Raw genomic sequence first — 17,816 nt, 5'->3', positions numbered from 1 at the left:
TCTGTTGCTCCGAGCTGCGGACTGAGGAACCGGGGAACGCCGAACCGGGCGGGAGTTGGAAAGCCGACTGAGAGTGAGGCGGGAGGGACCATGGTCTTAGTGCCGCTGAGCTCATCTATACCGAAGCCGCGGCTCTTGGGGAGGACTCCGGTGCGCCTCAGCTCCTGGGTCTACCCTCCCGCGTCAGTTTCACGTGGCCGAAGCAGCTGTGCCCGCTCCCCTGCCCTCGCCCAAGTTGCCGGCCTCTCGGAGAACGGTGGAGCCCGGCGCTGACTTCCCCAAACTCACCTCTTTAGTGGCGGTGTTAGCGCAACCTTGTAAGCCGAATTTTCACAGAGAGTAATAAACAGATCTAATTTACAAATATTTTTGTTGTGAACATTGGACCTTGATATAAATGTCCAGTGACGGATCTTCCAAAATAGCAAGCATAGCGTCTGCCACTAGTACCCAAAAAGTGTAAAATCGGACCGGTGGGTAAGCCGTCATCGTGTGTCAACTTTTAGGACTATATCCTACAGAAACAGTCACAGTTTCTCAAAGTCATGTGAACAAGGATATTTATTTCAGCATTATTTTTAATAGCAAAAGAAATTAGAATCAACATCAAATGTTCATCATTTTTAATATATGTGTTTGTATATGCATAAAAAATTAAAGTCTGGAAAGTTAATCATCAAAACTTAACACTGAATAAGGTATGAGGAGAGTGGGTGATGAGGAGAGGACATTTTTTACCTTACATATTTCAGTACTACTTGAATTATTTTACAGCATGCATTACTATGTAAAGTTCCTTTTTAATAACAAAGTGGTGATTTTAAATAGGTCTTGTGAAACACCAGTTATATCTGAAAGCAGTATTTCTGAAAGTATGGCTCCCAGATCACCTGATTCAGAATCATCTTGAATTATGACTCTTGGACCCCACCCAGGTATGTAGAAGAAACCTCTGGTGGGGCCTAGGAATCTGAGTTTAATATGAAGCTTTGGGGATTCTTATAAATACTAGAATTGGAGAAGTAAAGAACTAAAGAATGAGGGGCACCTGGCTGGCGCAGTTGGTGCAGCATGCAACTCTTGATCTTGGGGTCATGGATTTGAGCCCCATGCTGGGGGTAACTTTTAAAAAAACACAAAAACAGGAATGAGATAGCCAAGCTGGGTTTGAGGCATGCCTGTTTAGGTAAAGACAAAAACTAAATAATGAAGCCTTATGCTTTTATATCGAGCCCTATATTTTCAAAGCTTTTTAATTTCTCTCAAAGTAATCAGGATAGATATTACCCCCATTTTAGAGATTAAATGATTAAAGTACTTGGTAAGACTTTCCTGGGTGCTTTTTGTTACACGATAACAAGTTTCTGGTCCTTAATATATATGTCCTTGCTATACTTTAAAGATCCCAGCAATCTTACTATGGTTTTGTACTGGAAGCCAGAGAAGTCCAAAGCACTTATTTTATGTGTGAAACATGACCACAAAATGTTTGAGAATTCTTCCTAGGGAATCTTAACTGATTTTGCTGTATCTCTTTGGAGACAGACTTAGGTTCTTGATTTTTCTATTTAATATCTGCATGACTTGGGACAAGTTGTCTAAACTCCCTAAGCCTCGGTTTCTTCATCAGAAAACTGGAATAATTCTACCTCATAGTATTGTTGTGAGGATCCCAGTAAATATAATGATGTATAAAGCACCTAGCATAGGGCCTTGTACAGAATAAATGTGCAGTGAATATTAGTTCTCTTCATCAATCCAAATCCCATCTCCTCAGCCTTCTTACCATAGCCACCTGCCCACACCTAAAGTCTTTCACAATATTACAAAACCTATATACCAGGGGAAGAAACACTTACCATCACAGTCATATCTTTTGACTCAAGAAGATTTTATAAAATTTTCCAAACTTGTATTTATTAGAGCAGGAATTAGCAAACTTTTCCTATAGAGCCAAAGAATAATACTTTAGGCTTTGGGGCCATATGTTCTCTGTGGCAACGACTCAGCTCTGCCATAGCACAAAAGCAGCCACAGGCAACATATAAAGGCTGTGTTCCAATAAAACGTTTACAGAATAAAGGGGCTGGCCAGATTTGGCCTGCAGGCCATAGTTTGCTGACCCCTGTGTTAAAAGATTACTCTTACTATTATTAAAAATAACTGCTTTAGGGGCGCCTGGGTGGCTCAGTCGTTAAGCGTCTGCCTTCAGCTCAGGGCATGATCCCGGCATTCTGGGATCGAGCCCCACATAGGGCTCCTCCGCTGGGATCCTGCTTCTTCCTCTCCCACTCCCTCTGCTTGTGTTCCCTCTCTCGCTGGCTGTCTCTCTCTCTGTTCTCCGTCAGATAAATAAATAAAAAATCTTTAAAAAAAAAATAACTGCTTTAAGTAATGTCCTTATTTCAAAGAGATGTATGTTGAAATATATATGAAGTGTCATGATTTATCTGCAACTTATTTTTGAATCGCTAAAATAAATGTAAATAAAATCTAAAATAAATGAAGGTAAACAGGTAGGTAGAGCAAATGCAGCAAAGTGTTAACAAATGTTGAATTTAAAGTGAAGGGTATATAGGTGGTGGTTGTACTATTCAACTTTTTGAGTTTGAAAATCTTCATACTAAGAAGTTGGGAAATGTATATGCTTTAGGAAGGGATTTTGGCATTTAGATATTATTTTGTTTTTTCTGGATATCAGTCGGTAGCATGTCAGAGTGATTTTCCAACAGGTAAATGTGATAGAACAGAATTAACACAAGGCTTTGGTTTTCAGTGACCAAAATTGCGGCTCCAAGTTTCTGAGAACTGCAGGCACCTGTATTCATTGTGCTTTTGGTTTATACTTGGAATGGGAATTAAAAGTGACAGGCTGCATTCCCTGTTAGAGCAAATGTTAACAAGTTCATCTGATATTCATTGGTTCGGTACACTGGCCCATCCCCTTATTGTTAAGAAGTTAAAACTATCATAGTCATTATCATCAGCTATTAGTTATTGAATGTCCAGATTAGGAAGTGGCCCATTAGTGCAGTTGACCCTTGAACAACTCAGAGGCTAGAGGCACTGACCCCCTCCCCCACCACATTTCGAAAATCCATGTATAACTTTTGACTCCTCAAAGACTTAACTACTAATAGCTTACTGCTGACCAGAAAATCCTTATCAATAACATAAGCAGTTGATTAACACATTTTTTATACTCTATGTATCATATACTCTATTTTTTTTGATAAAGCCAACAAGAAAAAAGAAAATGTTACTAAGAAAATGATAAGAGAAAGTACATTACAGTACTGTACTGCACCGGAAAAAAATCTGTGATAAGTGGACCCTCCCAGTTCAAATCATTGTTGTTCAAGGGTCAACTGTAATTTGGAACTCTATTTAACACAACCTTTACATTCTTAAGTCACCCGGATATTAAACATGCTTAGAAATCTGGTGAAGAGAGGAAGGGATGGTGAATCTAAGTGCAAATATCCTGTAAACTTAATGAATGTTGGTCACCTTTCAACTAACTAAACACACATACACCGATACAAGAATTTGGAACCGTTAAGAGGACAATAATAAGGAATCCAAAATATTTCTTCTATGCCCCTCTCTGTTCAGACTGGGAATGCTCCTGACTGCACTGGATTAAAAGTAGGACAGAGCAATGCTTTCTCTCTCTTTTTTTAAAACCATTTTTCCCTCCAAGGAGAATATATTTTTTATACTCTTGGATACAAAGAACCCAGAGTACTTCATTCACTATTTTACTGTGAAGGAGTGACACTTGGAATGTAGAGTGATGTCTATAAATGTTTGTCTTTGAGTTATTTTATATTTCTTAGAGTCAGTTTTTGAAATTTTAGTATAAGTGGGGTTCCTATGTTTCTAAGTGTCTATAATATGACATTTTACATATTATTTTCAATAATTTGAAAAGCCTGCCATGTACATGTACTTTTATCCTTAATAAAGGTGTGATACGCAGGCTAAAACACCAATCTTTTGCTTTTAACTAGAACTTAATACTGTGATACTGTATGTCATGGTGATCAGAAAATGTCACTGATTAGTTAATGGAGAAATAATACATTTGGGACAACCTCAAAACATGGGTATGTTGAAGAAAAATGATAAAAGGAGTCCTTGGAGGTGAGAAGACTTATGAACTATGCCTTCAAGATACTATACATCAAGGTACTATCAGCATTTAAAATCACAGTATAAGTTATATTCAGGTATTATCAAGATAAGACTGAAGGAATAAGACGGGACAGGTAATTGCTAAGAAGGAGAGTGGTCAGGGAGAGGGGAGGTAGGGTAAGTTTGTATATCAGTCTAGATAATTAAGTTGTAAGCAACAAAACAAACCAGCTCAGTTAACCATAAAACGAAAATTGTATTGTAGTTCACCAAACGAATGAGAAGCCTGGAGAGCAAGACCCAGATTTGTGTATACTGGTCGTGGGAGAAGCAGTCCCATTTCTTAGTCACTGGTTCCAAACATACTCTGCAAACCATAGGGCAGCACCCCAACCTTCAAAGATGTTTTCTCTTGGCTGGTGCCATAACTGAGTGTTTAATGCGCCCCTCCATCATCCTACAGGTTTAGCTTCTTCTGGATGTGGAGGTAGATGAAAAGACCAGCAAATCATAGAAATTAACTTATTACCTTACTTGTCTCATAGTAAAGTGAGTTATTTGATAAGATACGATACTGAATGTAGTGTCTTGGTGTGAAATGTCTTGATGATACTATCATGATGTGCAGGAAAAGCAAATCTAATCCAACGTCTATTAAAGAAAAAATACCAAAGAAGTTCAATCACTCTTTCAACTGTTTGCAAAGAGGTCCTAATCACTCGTTCGTGAAGTGGCTGATAGGGCCCCTCAAGGTATAGGTTCCATTTCGGAGGCTTATAGTTGGTGACTCTTAGCACTACTGGCAAACTGGGCACTCAGCCAGGTAAACCATGTTAAGTGGAGGAACATGCAGTTAAGCTCATGTGTGGCTTCTTTCTCTGTTCTTAGAGCCATTCTATTCCTGAGCCCATCGAGCAAGCATTGAGGTGGCCCGTGAAGAAGACTAACATCCACAGGATACTGGATTATTATTGATCACCTGATTATAAAATGCTTCCTCTGAAGAAAATGGAAGAGACCATGGCTTGGCTGACAGATTATCTCCAAGGAAAAGTAAGATCCCCATGAACTCCTAAAAAATAGTTGTTGGAGAAAAGTGGGTACTTAACTGGGTAAGCCCTGGTTTCGCATGAAAGCATTAGGATTCAGAGAATTTCAAGTTAGTGTTTATATTTAACTAATCTGTGAGTTATTGCATCTCTTTTGAGGAAGAATAGAGTTTTGAAAAACTCATTAGCTAAGTAAAATTAAATGTGACTTTAACTTAAAAAAAAAAAAAAAGTCTTCTGAAGTGGGAGCCTGCCCAGGACTGACTTGTGTCCCCTCCCTTCCCCATTCCTATGTTGAAGCCTTACCCCCAGTGTGACTCAGTGGGGAGGTAGGGTATAGGAGGTAGTTAAGGTTAAGTGAGGTCATAAGGATGAGGCCCTAATCTGTTAAGACTGTGGCCTTGTAAGAAGAGGAAGCCCCAGGGGTGGCTGGATGGCTCAGTTGGTTGAGAGTCTGACTCTTGGTTTCAACTCAGATCATGATCTCTCTCATAGGTCATGGGTTCAAGCCCTGCATTGAGCCCACACTCAGCAGATAGAGTCTGCTTGAAGATTTTCTCTCTGCCCCTCCCCCCACTCACTCTCTTTTGCCCTCTGTCTCTCTAAAATAAATAAATGAATCTTTAAAAAAAAAAAAAAGAGGAAGTCCCCTCCCCCCATATGATGTCCCCATATGAGGACACAATGAAAAGGCTGCCATCTGCAAGCCAGAAAGAGTTCTCACTAGAAACCAAATTGGCCAGTACCTTGATCTTAGCCTTCCCAGGCTCCAGAACTATGAGAAATAAATATGTTATTTAAGCCACCCAGTTAATGGCATTTTGTTATGGCAGCCCAACTTATGAAGGCCTTTTGATAGCATTTATATAAGACATAAATATTCCCCAAATTTTGGCCTATACTGAAAGGTCCATCCACGTACCTCTCCCCCTAAACTTCCGTGCACTAATCAGTAATTTTGCTCAGAGACTTGGAATCCAGCCAAATCCTTAGCCACTTTCAAAGTACTTGTCTTTTTCCCTGGGGCACAGTAACCCTGGATAGAAGGTTAGGAGGAGAGTTATAGTATGTATTTGTAATATTATAAAGTGTACTTCCTCAAAGATACCCAGTCTCCTCCTCATTCGAAGGGATTTATGAATTGATTGCTGGGCAGCCCAGGTTTTGTCAGGCCTACACTGCAGGAGGGAGAGGAAGAGGGGAGAAACAGAAGAGAAGGGGTAAGGAAGGGGAAGAGAAGAGAGGTAGAGAAGGAAGGGAGGGAGGGAGACCTCTAAACACACCGTAAAGACCATAGCTGTGTACCCCTATGACCCATATAGGGAAATATGTCAAATTTTAGGCAATTTGAACATCCAAATTAATAATGATGATGCTATGATCTGAATTGTGCCCCCCTCATTCATATGTTGAAGTCCTAAACCCCTGTGGTTTTTAATATGGCTGTTTTGGAGACAGGGCCTTTAAAGAGGTAATTAAGGTAAAATGAGGTTATATGCGTGGACCCTAATCCAATATGACTGGCATCCTTGTAAGAAGAGATTAGGACATAGATACTTATTGTGGGAAGACCATGTGCAGATACATGGTGAACACTGCCATCCCAACCAAGGAAGGGCCTTCAAAAGAAACCAACCCTACTGACACCTTGTTCTCTGACTTCTAGTCTCAGAACAACGAGGAAATAAGTTTTTGTTGTTTAAGTCAACCAATCTGGTACTTTGTTATCCCAGCTCTAAAAAACTAACACAAGTGGTAACATGACCCATTGAATAATGTAAGAATTCATGAGTATTTACTGCTATAAATAAATGAATAATAAATGGAGGAAAAGGGAAAGTGCACCCTTACTGTAGATGCCAACTAATAAATGTAGAAGGAATAGTGTAATTAGAAAACCATAGTAAGGAGGGCACGTATTGCATGGTGCACTGGGTGTTATACACAACTAATGAATCATCGAGCCTTACATCGGAAACCGGGGATGTACTGTATGGTGACTAACATAATATAATAAAAAATCATTTAAAAAAAAGAAAACCACCATTTGATAACCATCGTAGTAATAATTGATTCCAGCAATAATATTAATGTATGCTAACAGTAGCAGATAAAAAATTTGATGAGATATAGGATATTAGTCTTAAAGTCTCTCCCCCTAAATTACCAGGAGTAAAATAGTAACTTTTTTGGTGGCAGACTTGGCAGGCACTACTTTAACTTATTGGTCAAAGTTAACATGACCAATAATAGAGCAAACTGACATGCTGTGCTCTCGATAGGAATTCGAACAACATAACATCGTGTATTCCAGCCAAAACTGCATTGCCTGAAAACAATCATAAGGAAACACCGGACAAACCCAAATTGAGAAATATTCTACAAAATAAATGGCCTATTCTCTTAAAAAAGGTCAAGGTCATGAAAGACAAAGACTGAGGGAACTACTTCAGATTAAAGCAAACTACAGAGAGGCACAACAATTAAATGTAATGTGTGGTCCTGGATGGGACAATGGGCCAAAATTGAATACGAGGTGGATTAAATAGTCTAACAGCAAACTTCCTCGTGGTAACAGTACTGACGTTATGTAAGAATAAGACTGTCATTCAAAGCTAGTCTACCAATCAATAGCCACTGGCCACAGTTGCCTCCTCCCCTCCCCAGCTATTTAGTGATGATTCAGATGGGCCCTCCCAGCCCTTCGCCCTCTCTGGGATATCGTTCGTTTCCCTGCTTCTGAGGTCTTTTCCCTCTCCTCCTTGACTGCACTCCCCACCTTCTGCTCACCTGGCTACCTGTCCCTGTCCTCTCCTGCTTCCTAGCTCTCCCCTCCCTGGCCCGCTGGCCCCTTCCGCCTCTGCGCCGCAACCTTGCCTCCCCAGGTGTGTGCACCGGTACCCCCGCGCTCCGCTGTGCGCTTGCGCTCCGCACCCACCGGTCCGAGCGGGCAGAGTTGGAGGAGCAGCCCCGCCGCCGGGGCGATTTGCGCGGAATCGGAGCTCCGGGCCGACGCCCGCGCCGGGTTCCGACAGGTGGCTGCGCTGGTTCACAAGGCCGCCCTTCTGCCCGCTATGGGCTGCTCCAGCAGCGCCCTCAACAAGGCCGGCGACGGCAGCAGGCTCCGCAGCGGTGAGCAGGGGACCCAGCCCCACCCCCGCCCGGGCCTCGGGATTCGGGTGGGCTTACTCCCCGGGGGTCCGAAAGGTGCGACTGGGGTCCGCCCCGCCCGGCAGGGGGCGGGCTGCTCGCTGAGGACGGGAGTGCACCCTGAACGCTGCGCGACTCCCTCTGGAAAACCGGAGCGCGGCTGCTGGACCAGCGGTGCGGAGGTCCCTCTGCGCCCAGCCGCGCACGCTGCCCAACGCGGGAGGTCAAGGGCTCGGCCCCGGGTTACCCTAACCGCCTGGTGATCAGGGAGGTGGGTTAAATCCCTACCGCGGTTGGCCGCGGGTTCCCTTAAACGGATGAATATTTTCCTGCCCTTACACGACGTGCTCTTTCATCTCCTAAAGTACGAACTTTCAGATTGTAGAAAGCTGCAAATTCACTGGGAACTGGGAACCATTAGTTTCTGTCTTAAGGAGAGATGTGATACTCGTTTTTCTATCGAGACCTTGCCCTCTAGTCCGCATTTCAGCATCAAAGCTGGTAAAGGATGCGGAGAGTACAGGTGGACATTCACTCCATCAGGTAGGTTCCTGCACTGTTGAAGCGATCAGATCCGCTTTCCCCTCTCCTTGGCTTCAGTATTTCTTGACAAATATCCGGGTGATAAAAAGTGGTCATCACCGAAATTCAACAAGTGTATTTTGAACGTCTATTATGTGATAGCCAGGTGCCTGGCTGGGTGCTGTAGATACAAGTGACCCTACTTTTGGGGGTTAGGGGCCCAAGAGACAGGAAATAAACAAGTTAAATGATTAAGATAAGTTTCTAACAGTGAGAAGTGCTGTGAAAAGAGTAAAAACAGATTAATGAACCAGAGAATGACTGGGTTTTATGTGCCCTTCTTAGATTTTGAATGGCTAACATTTTTGACAAAGTTTCAAAGGTTAAGCAAATTCCTTCAAGTTAGTTTGCAATGATATTGGAAGCTAACCCTAGGGGAAATTTTATATTCCAGTTAATTCCTTTTCAGAGATCTTCTTTTAGCACCTTGTGTTATTCCAATAACAGAAATATCTTCCTCTGATTTTGTAGTAGAAAGCACAAGGTTTTCATGAATGCTGTTTCAAATTTCAGACACTGTGTCCTAGTCAGAAGTATGTTGTGTTGCAGTCATTTTTGTGGTGTATGATAAATTTATTTCTAATTTCAGTAGATAACAGAAAGCAATAAAAAGTTTGGAAATAGGCAGTCATTAAAACCATATATAAAAGTGATTCCAAACCCTTTGTCACTGACAACCATGTGAAGTGATAGAAAAATCCATTCCTAATGTACAATACTTGCTAACCTTTCTCCTAAAGAAATGAAAGCCTCTGTACCCCAAACATGCTCTCAAGAGGCCAATGCAATAATAATAATAATAATAATAATAATAATAAATTTAAAATTTTTTTAAAGAGGCTAGTACAAGGAACAATTTCTTTGATGTTTCATTTTATTTTATGAAATCAGGTAGATTTTGCATTCTGTTCCATGATAAATCCGTGTTGGTTTCAGTATGAGAAACTGAGGAAAACTGATGCTTCAGGAAGATACACCATATTTTGGTTTCTCTTTTCCCTTTCCATGATCCCAGATACTTCAGGAGTAGCATACTGATTTAAAAAGCAGAGCACTACAGGCACTTGGATGGCTCAGTGGGTTAAGCCTCTGGCGCTTGGTTTTGGCTCAGGTGGTGATCTCATGGTCCTGATCTCATGGGTTGGGAGATAGAGCCCCATCTTGAGCCCTGCCTCAGGCTCCACACTCAAGCAGGAGTGTGATTGAAAAGGCTCACCCTCTGCTCCTTCCCCCACGCATGGGCACATGCACGCACTCTCTCTCTCAAATAAATGGGGGTGCCTGGGTGGCTCATTTGATTGAGCCACAGACTCTTGATTTTTGCTCAGGTCATGATCTCAGGGTGCTGAGAACACCCGCGTGGGCCTCTGAGCTCAGTGGGGAGTCTGTTTCAGGATTCTCTCTCCCTCTGCCCCTCCTCCTGCTCACTCACGCTCTCTGTAAAAAGCAAATAAATAAATCTTAAAAATATGGAAATAAATCTTTTTTTAAAAAGCAGAGCACTAAATCATCTATAGATTTTTAAAAATTTTTTTAAAAGATTTTTATTTATTTATTTGACAGAGAGAGAGACAGCCAGCGAGAGAGGGAACACAGGCAGGGGAAGTGGGAGAGGAAGAAGCAGGCTCCTAGCGGAGAAGCCTGATGTGGGGCTCCATCCCAGAACTCTGGGATCACGCCCTGAGCTGAAGGCAGACGCTTAACGACTGCGCCACCCAGGCACCCCTAGATTTTTTAAATTTTTTAAAGAATTTATTTATTGGAGAGAGAGAGGGGGGGCATGTGTGTGAGTGGGGGAAGGAGCAAAGAGAGAGGGATGGCAGACTCCGTCCTGAATGCGGAGGCAGGACTCGATGTGAGGACCCTGAGGTCATGACCTGAGCTGAAATCAAGAGGCAGGAGCTCAACCAACTGAACCACCCAGACACCCCTCATTATAGATTTTTTTAACTGATAAAAACATGACTCTGGGGAATGTTACTCTTAGGAAAGGGCAAAAGCATCTAATAGGTGGAATGGCTTCTTAATCCTCTCAAAAAATAATGAATAACCTTGTTTAAAAAAATTTTATCACCAGTATTAATAACCATCAACATAAGTCACACCCTTTCATTTTTTATTCATGCCTTCCTCATTGTTCTAAGTTTTCCTGGATGTTCTGAAAGAAATGTTAAAATGCCTGACAACCAGGTTTAGTGTGTAGAAAATTAATACTCTGCATAAATTGCTCAATGCACATATTGAATCAGTCAACAGGTGTATTTTGCTTCTGATCCCCAATCACACAATACTCTCTTGTAATTGGATACTATTGTATGTTCATCAGCATTTCAACTCCATGATCTTGGAGACTCAATAAATAATTCATTCCTGTTTCTGCAGCTCAAAACTTCTTTAAATCCTATATACAATCCCAAGTCTGTATGTATGAGCTTTTAGATTAAAAAGAATCCAAGTTTATTAAATGTCCTGTATGTGCCTTTACTCCCTGTACCCCTGGTACCTAACAATATTTGGCACATAGTTGTTGAATTAATTACTTCATTTAATATTTATGACAATACTATGACTAAGTACTATGATTATCTCCATTTCACAGATAAGGAGCCCTGTGACCTTGGGCAAATTATTTACTCTTCAGAGACAGAGCTGGGCTTTGAATTCAGGTTCTCTGATTCCAGAGCTTGACCTATTTCTCCTTAAACCAACTTGTGACAACTAGATTTAAATCTGTTTTTGCTTCAAATCACTCTGGATCTCCATTAGAGATGTGGTCATCCACTATGTAAATGACAAAAGAAATCGAATAAAGTATAATATAGTATTATAATTTAATGAATTTAATAATATAATTATAATAGTTTAGTTATAATCCCTAAATAAGATCTATAGTAATAAATATACAGTTGTGACATATGTAATATATAAGCTTATTATATATTAATATAAAATATACATATTTTAATAAGTATCACTAAATAAGTAAAATATGAACTTTATATTTACTTCCAAATATAAACTAGGAATATTTGGAAGACATTTATTTAACCCTAGGGATATTTTCAGCAGAGTACATAGATGTAGAGAAACTTCCAATGCCCTCCCATAGAGATACAGATAATCTTCATATCATACCAGACATTCTTTGAATTCACAATATCAACCTGAAAACTGCATGGGTTGGTGTTAAAATACGTGAACTAGCCTGTAGGCTGGATTTGCATTGACAGTTCTGCCTACCTGGATTTTCTGTAACTGGTTAAGAACTGGTATACATGATGCAATATTAGCTTACAAACAAAATGATCATTAAATAATGGGTTGGGCCAGATGACCTCTGAGGTCTCTTACAACTCTAAAATCCTGTACCATTAAAATATGAAGATACTTATTTTCTGGGCTTAAATTTAAATCAGATAGCAGCTATTTGGTTAGGTAGCTGTTAGGCTGAATAGGAAAATACATTCTAGTGATCACGTGGCTATGTTTGTTCTGACCCATCACACTGAATCCCACTGAGCTTCTTCCCCTCCCCTCCGAAGATGACTGACTAGGGAAAGAGGCCTGGGGGACTAGGACACAGGTGGATAGTCAAATAACTATCCAGTGCTATCAAAGGATAGAACAGGGCCTGGTACATGGTAGTCACACATAGATTTTTACTGAATGCCCTAAGATGTGGGAGGAAAGAGGATTTTCTTTCCAAAAGGACGATTAAACTGAGTGGACTTTGTTGTATTTGTGGAATCAAGTTCTAAATATTGGAGCCATATTCTGTTTAGAATTTCTGTTCTTTTCAACACCCTGAAGATCTGATGGAATTTGAACACAAAGGTTTTGTTGATTTTATGGACTTTAATGGACCCCACGGGTCTCTAGGTCTTTGTACCTGAACCTTCCTCCTTGTGCCACCAGCTTCCTATGTACATATATGATTCTTGCTCTGCTCTTTGCTATTAGAAATGCCATCTGTTTCTGGCAGACTTCTTCCTGAGTTCTTACAGCGTAAGCATCAGCATGGACAAAGTAAATAGATGGTAATTATTGACAAATTCATTTCCACTGATAGCTATAATCATTTGTTTATTCTACCCTGAACTCTCACTAGCTGCATGGAGTCCATGTTACCTAGGCAATAGGATGAGGCTTGAATTTCATGCTGTTATGTGAATTGTTCTTTGTACTGTGGAGATACCTTCAGCCTTCAATGAAATATTTTCACACAGTGACATTTCAGTCCTAAGGAGACAAACATTTTTTTCTTTGTAATTGAAGAATGAACATCATTAACATTAAAACTCATTTTAATAGGCTTTCCTTGCATGGAGATATTAGATATATACATGGGATTTCTTCCTTTAAAATGCGAGAAGTCTGGACCAAGTCCTGTATGTCTTTGTGTCCCCTCTAGAGCCTGGCACACACAGAATGCTTGGCAAGTCTTTGTGGTAGGGTGGTTACTACATACAGCTAATTAAAATGGAATATGAGAACCACATACGTGGTTCAAAATTTGAAAACATTTGAAAAATGCATGCTGTGAAAGGTATACCTCCTGACCTATTCCCCCCATCTGCTTAGTTCCAATCATACCCATGGGTAAATAATAAGAGTATTTAAGTGAGGGGGTTTTTTGTACATTCTTCCAGAATTTGTTTATACATTGCAAGTATTGCTTCCCTCTTCCATCTTCACTATAAAATGTAATTTTTAAAAGATTTTATTTACTTGTCAGAGAGAGAGAAAGAGTGAGTGAGAGAGAGCACAAGAAGGGGAAGTGGCAGGCAGAGGGAGAAGCAGGCTTTCCGCTGAGCAAGGAGCCCGATGCGGGACTCGATCCCAGGACCCTGGGATCGTGACCTGAGCCGAAGGCAGCTGCTTAACCGACTGAGCCACGCAGATGTCCCTATAAAATATATTATACCAACTATTTTTCACCTAACAAGATAGAGATCTTTCTATATTGATATATAGTGAATGTTTTTCTCCTTTCTTACCCTTGCTTAATAATCTATTGTTTGATTTGTTTAACCAGTCCCCTATTGATGGACATTTGGTTTGTTTCCAATCTTTTCCTGTTGCAAACAAGGCTGCAGTGAATTCCTTTATATATACATCATTTTAGATGTGTGCAAGCGTAACTGTAGAACCATTTCCCAGAAGTGGCATTACTAGGTCAAAGGGTATGTGCATATATGATTTTGATGGATAGCTGCCTAAATGCCTTCCTTAAGACTTGTACCACTTTACTCTCTCATCAACAATACAGTAAGTTTTTTTTTTTTTAAATAGAATTGAAGGATTTTTGAGATTAGCGCTGCCACATCAAAGCATGGGCTTGGAGGATAAGAGAGGAGAGAAGGTAGGAGCTCCCACTTGGTTCCAGGTACTTTATTTTTTTATTATTATTTTTTTAAAGATTTTATTTACTTATTTGACACAGAGAGACAGCCAGTGAGAGAGGGAACACAAGCAGGGGGAGTGGGAGAGGAAGAAGCAGGCCCCCAGCAGAGCAGAGAGCCCGATGCAGGGCTGGATCCCAGGACCATGGGATTACACCCTGGGCCGAAGGCAGACGCTTAACGACTGAGCCACCCAGGCACCCCGGTTCCAGGTACTTTAGACTGTGATCTCATTTAATCCCAAGAGCCTTCTAAAGCAAGCATCAGTATCAGCAAATACAGCTAGGAAACTGCAGCTTAGTGAGGAGAAATAATTTGCCTGATATCTCAGAGCTAGCAAGTGATGGGGCTACAGCCCAGTACGTGTGACTCGGAAGCCCCTGCTCTTCTCACAACCCAGTTCCATCTGCGGTCCAGTCCCACTTCTGCCATAACTCGTTGTCTGGCCTGACCTGTAGGAAGAACACAAGCCATATCTGTTCAGCGGGTGCATGGGTGGATGGCTGGATTGACAGAGATGGGGATTAAGGGGGTGAGAGTACTATTTAGAAAAGCCGAGGGAGAGTAGGAATCAGGACCCAGGGAATAACAGAAACTTGGAAGGCAACATTGGATGAGGTGGGCTTGGAAGAGAGTGGGTTGTGAAAAGGGTCTCCTAATCGGGTAGAAAAATGTCAACACAGCCAAATAAAGCTTCATTGTGTTCTTTTAAATCATGAGCCTGTAAGGTTGCCACATGTCACAGCTAATGTGCACCGTTTCACTTCTGTGTTAATGTTTTACAACACTGGGTTTAAAATAAAAACCTAACCTTTGTGGGGGGGTTACTGCAAAGCTCACCAAGACTGATAAAGAGCATCACACTTGGCCAGGCTTCAACGCCTGGTGTGTTTCAGGGTATGTAGTTCTAGGTCATTTTTTGTTTTTAAGCAAAATACCAGAATATAGCTCTCCAAGTGAGTGTTAATGTCTGAAAGTATCAAAATGACCTCAGAAGTGTCTTTACATTTGCAGGGACATTGCTGTTGTCCGCATTCCTTGATCCCTTCCTTGGGAGTTGCCATCTGGCTCTAGAGTTCATTCTTTGGTATATATTCAAGGGTATCAGAGGTTTGCCCTTTAAGGATGAAGACTGAAAAAAAACCCCACATTTAAAAAAAAAAGATTTGTTTATTTATTTGAGAGAGAGAGAGAGAAAGAGAGTGAGAGCATGAGCAGGGGGAGGGGCAGAGGGAGAGGGAGAGAAATCCTCAAGCAGACTCCCTGCTGAGCACGGAGCCCAATTTGGGGCTCTCGATCCCAGGACCTGTAGATCATGACCTGAGCGGAAATCAAGGGCCGGATGTTCAACTGACTGAGCCACCCAGGTGCCGCACATTGATTTTAATAGCTAAACGTCTTTAGGACGTGCTTTAGGAGGGTGGACAAAACAGGCCAGGTGATGCTAGTATGATCAGAAACAGGGATGGTCATTGGAAATAGGCAAGGAAAAGAAAGGGCAGCCATTTGTTGTAGGGGCAAGTTCAGGTGATTTCACTTTCTTTCCCATGGAAGGGCCCAAGGGGCTGTGGGTCCCCAGGATAACTGGGCTGGGCTGCAGTGACTGGGTGGCTAGAGTCCCACACCTAGGAAGGATGACCCTCTTCTCCCAGACTACATACTCAGCAGTCCTTTGGCTGCTCCTTTAGCCTGTCTTCTCTAATAAGACAAAAGACCTCAAGACAGGATAACGTGTTCTTTATTCCTACTGAACACTTCCTGACATTTGAATATGTATGACTCTGAACACTTGCTTTGAGATGAGCACATCGTATTAGACTAGTTTAGATAAGTGAAGTGTCCAAATGTACATTAAATAGGAAAGTCAAGATGCACGATCAAGGAAGCATCCAAAGACAGCAAAAATGACATCCCTGTGCTCTCTTTCTACTTTAGGGTCACTAAAAGTCACATTTCATTTATAAAGAGTGTAGCCGTGACAGTATAGTTCAAAGTGGGCATCAAAATAGCACCAATTAACATCAGCTAAGATAGGAATAAAATGAACTTGACCTCATAAGCTGAAGATTGAAGTGACTCATGTTCAAGAGGCTGCTCAACAAGCCTTCTCTATGGCCTGAGCTCCTAGCTTTTCCTGGCTTCTTTGCAGCTGTTCCAGATGCCTCGTCCCCAGCCCCCAGGCCCCTCTTTCTCTCTCAGTGATTGACCTGTCTCCTCTCCGTTAAAAGAAAGGTCCTCGGGATCTACTTCTTTGGATGCACCATCAAACCAAGTTTTGGGTTTTTTTAAAGATTTTATTTATTTATTTGTCAGAGAGAATGAGAGGGAGAGAGAGAGCATGCTCGTGCACAAGCAGGGGGAGTGGCAGGCAGAGGGAGAAGAAGGCTCCTCACCGAGCAAGGAGCCTGATGTGGGACTCGATCTCAGGACCCTGGGATCGTGACCTGAGCTGAAGGCAGACACTTGACTGACTGAGCTACCCAGGCGTCCCAAGTTTTTTTTTAATTTTTTTGTCTATCAGTTATTGTCTGCTCCTCTTACCAGCATTTTCCTTTGGGGACAGTACTTCCTCAAACCTGTAATGTATTTGTCCTTACATTCAGTGGAAAGGACCTCTCTGCTTTATTCAGAGGCTTGCCTTTAAAACGTCCTCCTAAAGGGTCCCTGCAGGATGAAGACATTCCACAGTTTGCAGACTGCCCTGCTTGATCTGTCCTTATTATCTTCTCGGCCTTGCCCAGCTAATGCTTCTCTAGTCTATGGTGATGGAAACATATCTGTCCCTATGTTGACTGTATCAGAGCGACCCAGCCTGTGAGAGTGGGTTTCAAAGCCAGCCGTTAGGGCAGCCAGGCAGGGTCTGGATGGCGTGCGCCCTCCAGGGGCAGCTTCCTCCTGCCGCACTGTGCTGCGCAAGCATCCTATTCTATGTGAGCCGCGACATTAAAGAGGTCAGGAAGCACTGGGATGTGCATTCCAGCTGCTCTGTCATTTTCACTGGCTGTGGTTCTTCTGACTAAAGAGGACATCTGCCTTCAGCCACCCCAGCAAGGACCTCTGTTGAAATGTCCTCCCCAAACCATTCTCCTTGCTCTTGTTGGTAATGTTAAGGAACTCTATTTTTTTTTTCCTTAGTTGATTCTTTGAGAGGGCCTATTCTTACCCTTTCCATTTTTCCCAAGACTGAGAGGAACCACATAGTTCCATTTCCTTTGTTTACACTGGAGTAGTAGCCTCTATAGACTAGATGATTATGAGTGGCTCCGATTACCTATATACTTTGAATTAGTGGGTGTGTGTAAATTTCAACATACTGGGAGACAGTATAGAGTGCGGATTAAGAATGTGAGTCTGGGGGCACCTGAGTGGCTCAGTCGGTTAAGCATCTGCCTTCAGCTCAAGTCATGATCTCCAGGTCCTGGGATTGAGCCCCATGTCGGGCTCCCTGCTCAGCAGGGAGTGTGCTTCTCTCTCTCTCTGTCCTCCCCACTGCTCT

At 41.9% G+C, this 17,816-nt stretch overlaps 1 protein-coding gene across 2 annotated transcripts in view; it reads left to right on the top strand.

Moving 5' to 3' along the window:
* The first annotated feature begins 7,208 nt into the window (after nucleotides 1-7,208).
* Nucleotides 7,209-17,816, top strand: part of ERICH5 (glutamate rich 5) — a 28,789-nt gene continuing 18,181 nt past the window's right edge. Inside the window, exon 1 of one of the 2 annotated variants that reach the window (XM_045805886.2) lies at nucleotides 7,209-8,318. In XM_045805886.2, coding sequence (XP_045661842.2) covers nucleotides 8,261-8,318 — 58 coding nt within the window. In that variant the 5' untranslated portion in view covers nucleotides 7,209-8,260. The remainder of the gene's footprint in view (nucleotides 8,319-17,816) is intronic. The other variant, XM_045805887.2, reaches the window with a different exon arrangement.

Source organism: Ursus americanus, chromosome 9 (genome assembly GCF_024610735.1).
Source record: "Ursus americanus isolate L20-20 chromosome 9, mUrsAme1.1.p, whole genome shotgun sequence".
NCBI classification, from domain to species: Eukaryota; Metazoa; Chordata; class Mammalia; order Carnivora; family Ursidae; genus Ursus; species Ursus americanus.
The sequence above is the reverse complement of the archived record's forward strand: the minus strand, read 5'-3'. Positions and strand labels throughout refer to the sequence as shown.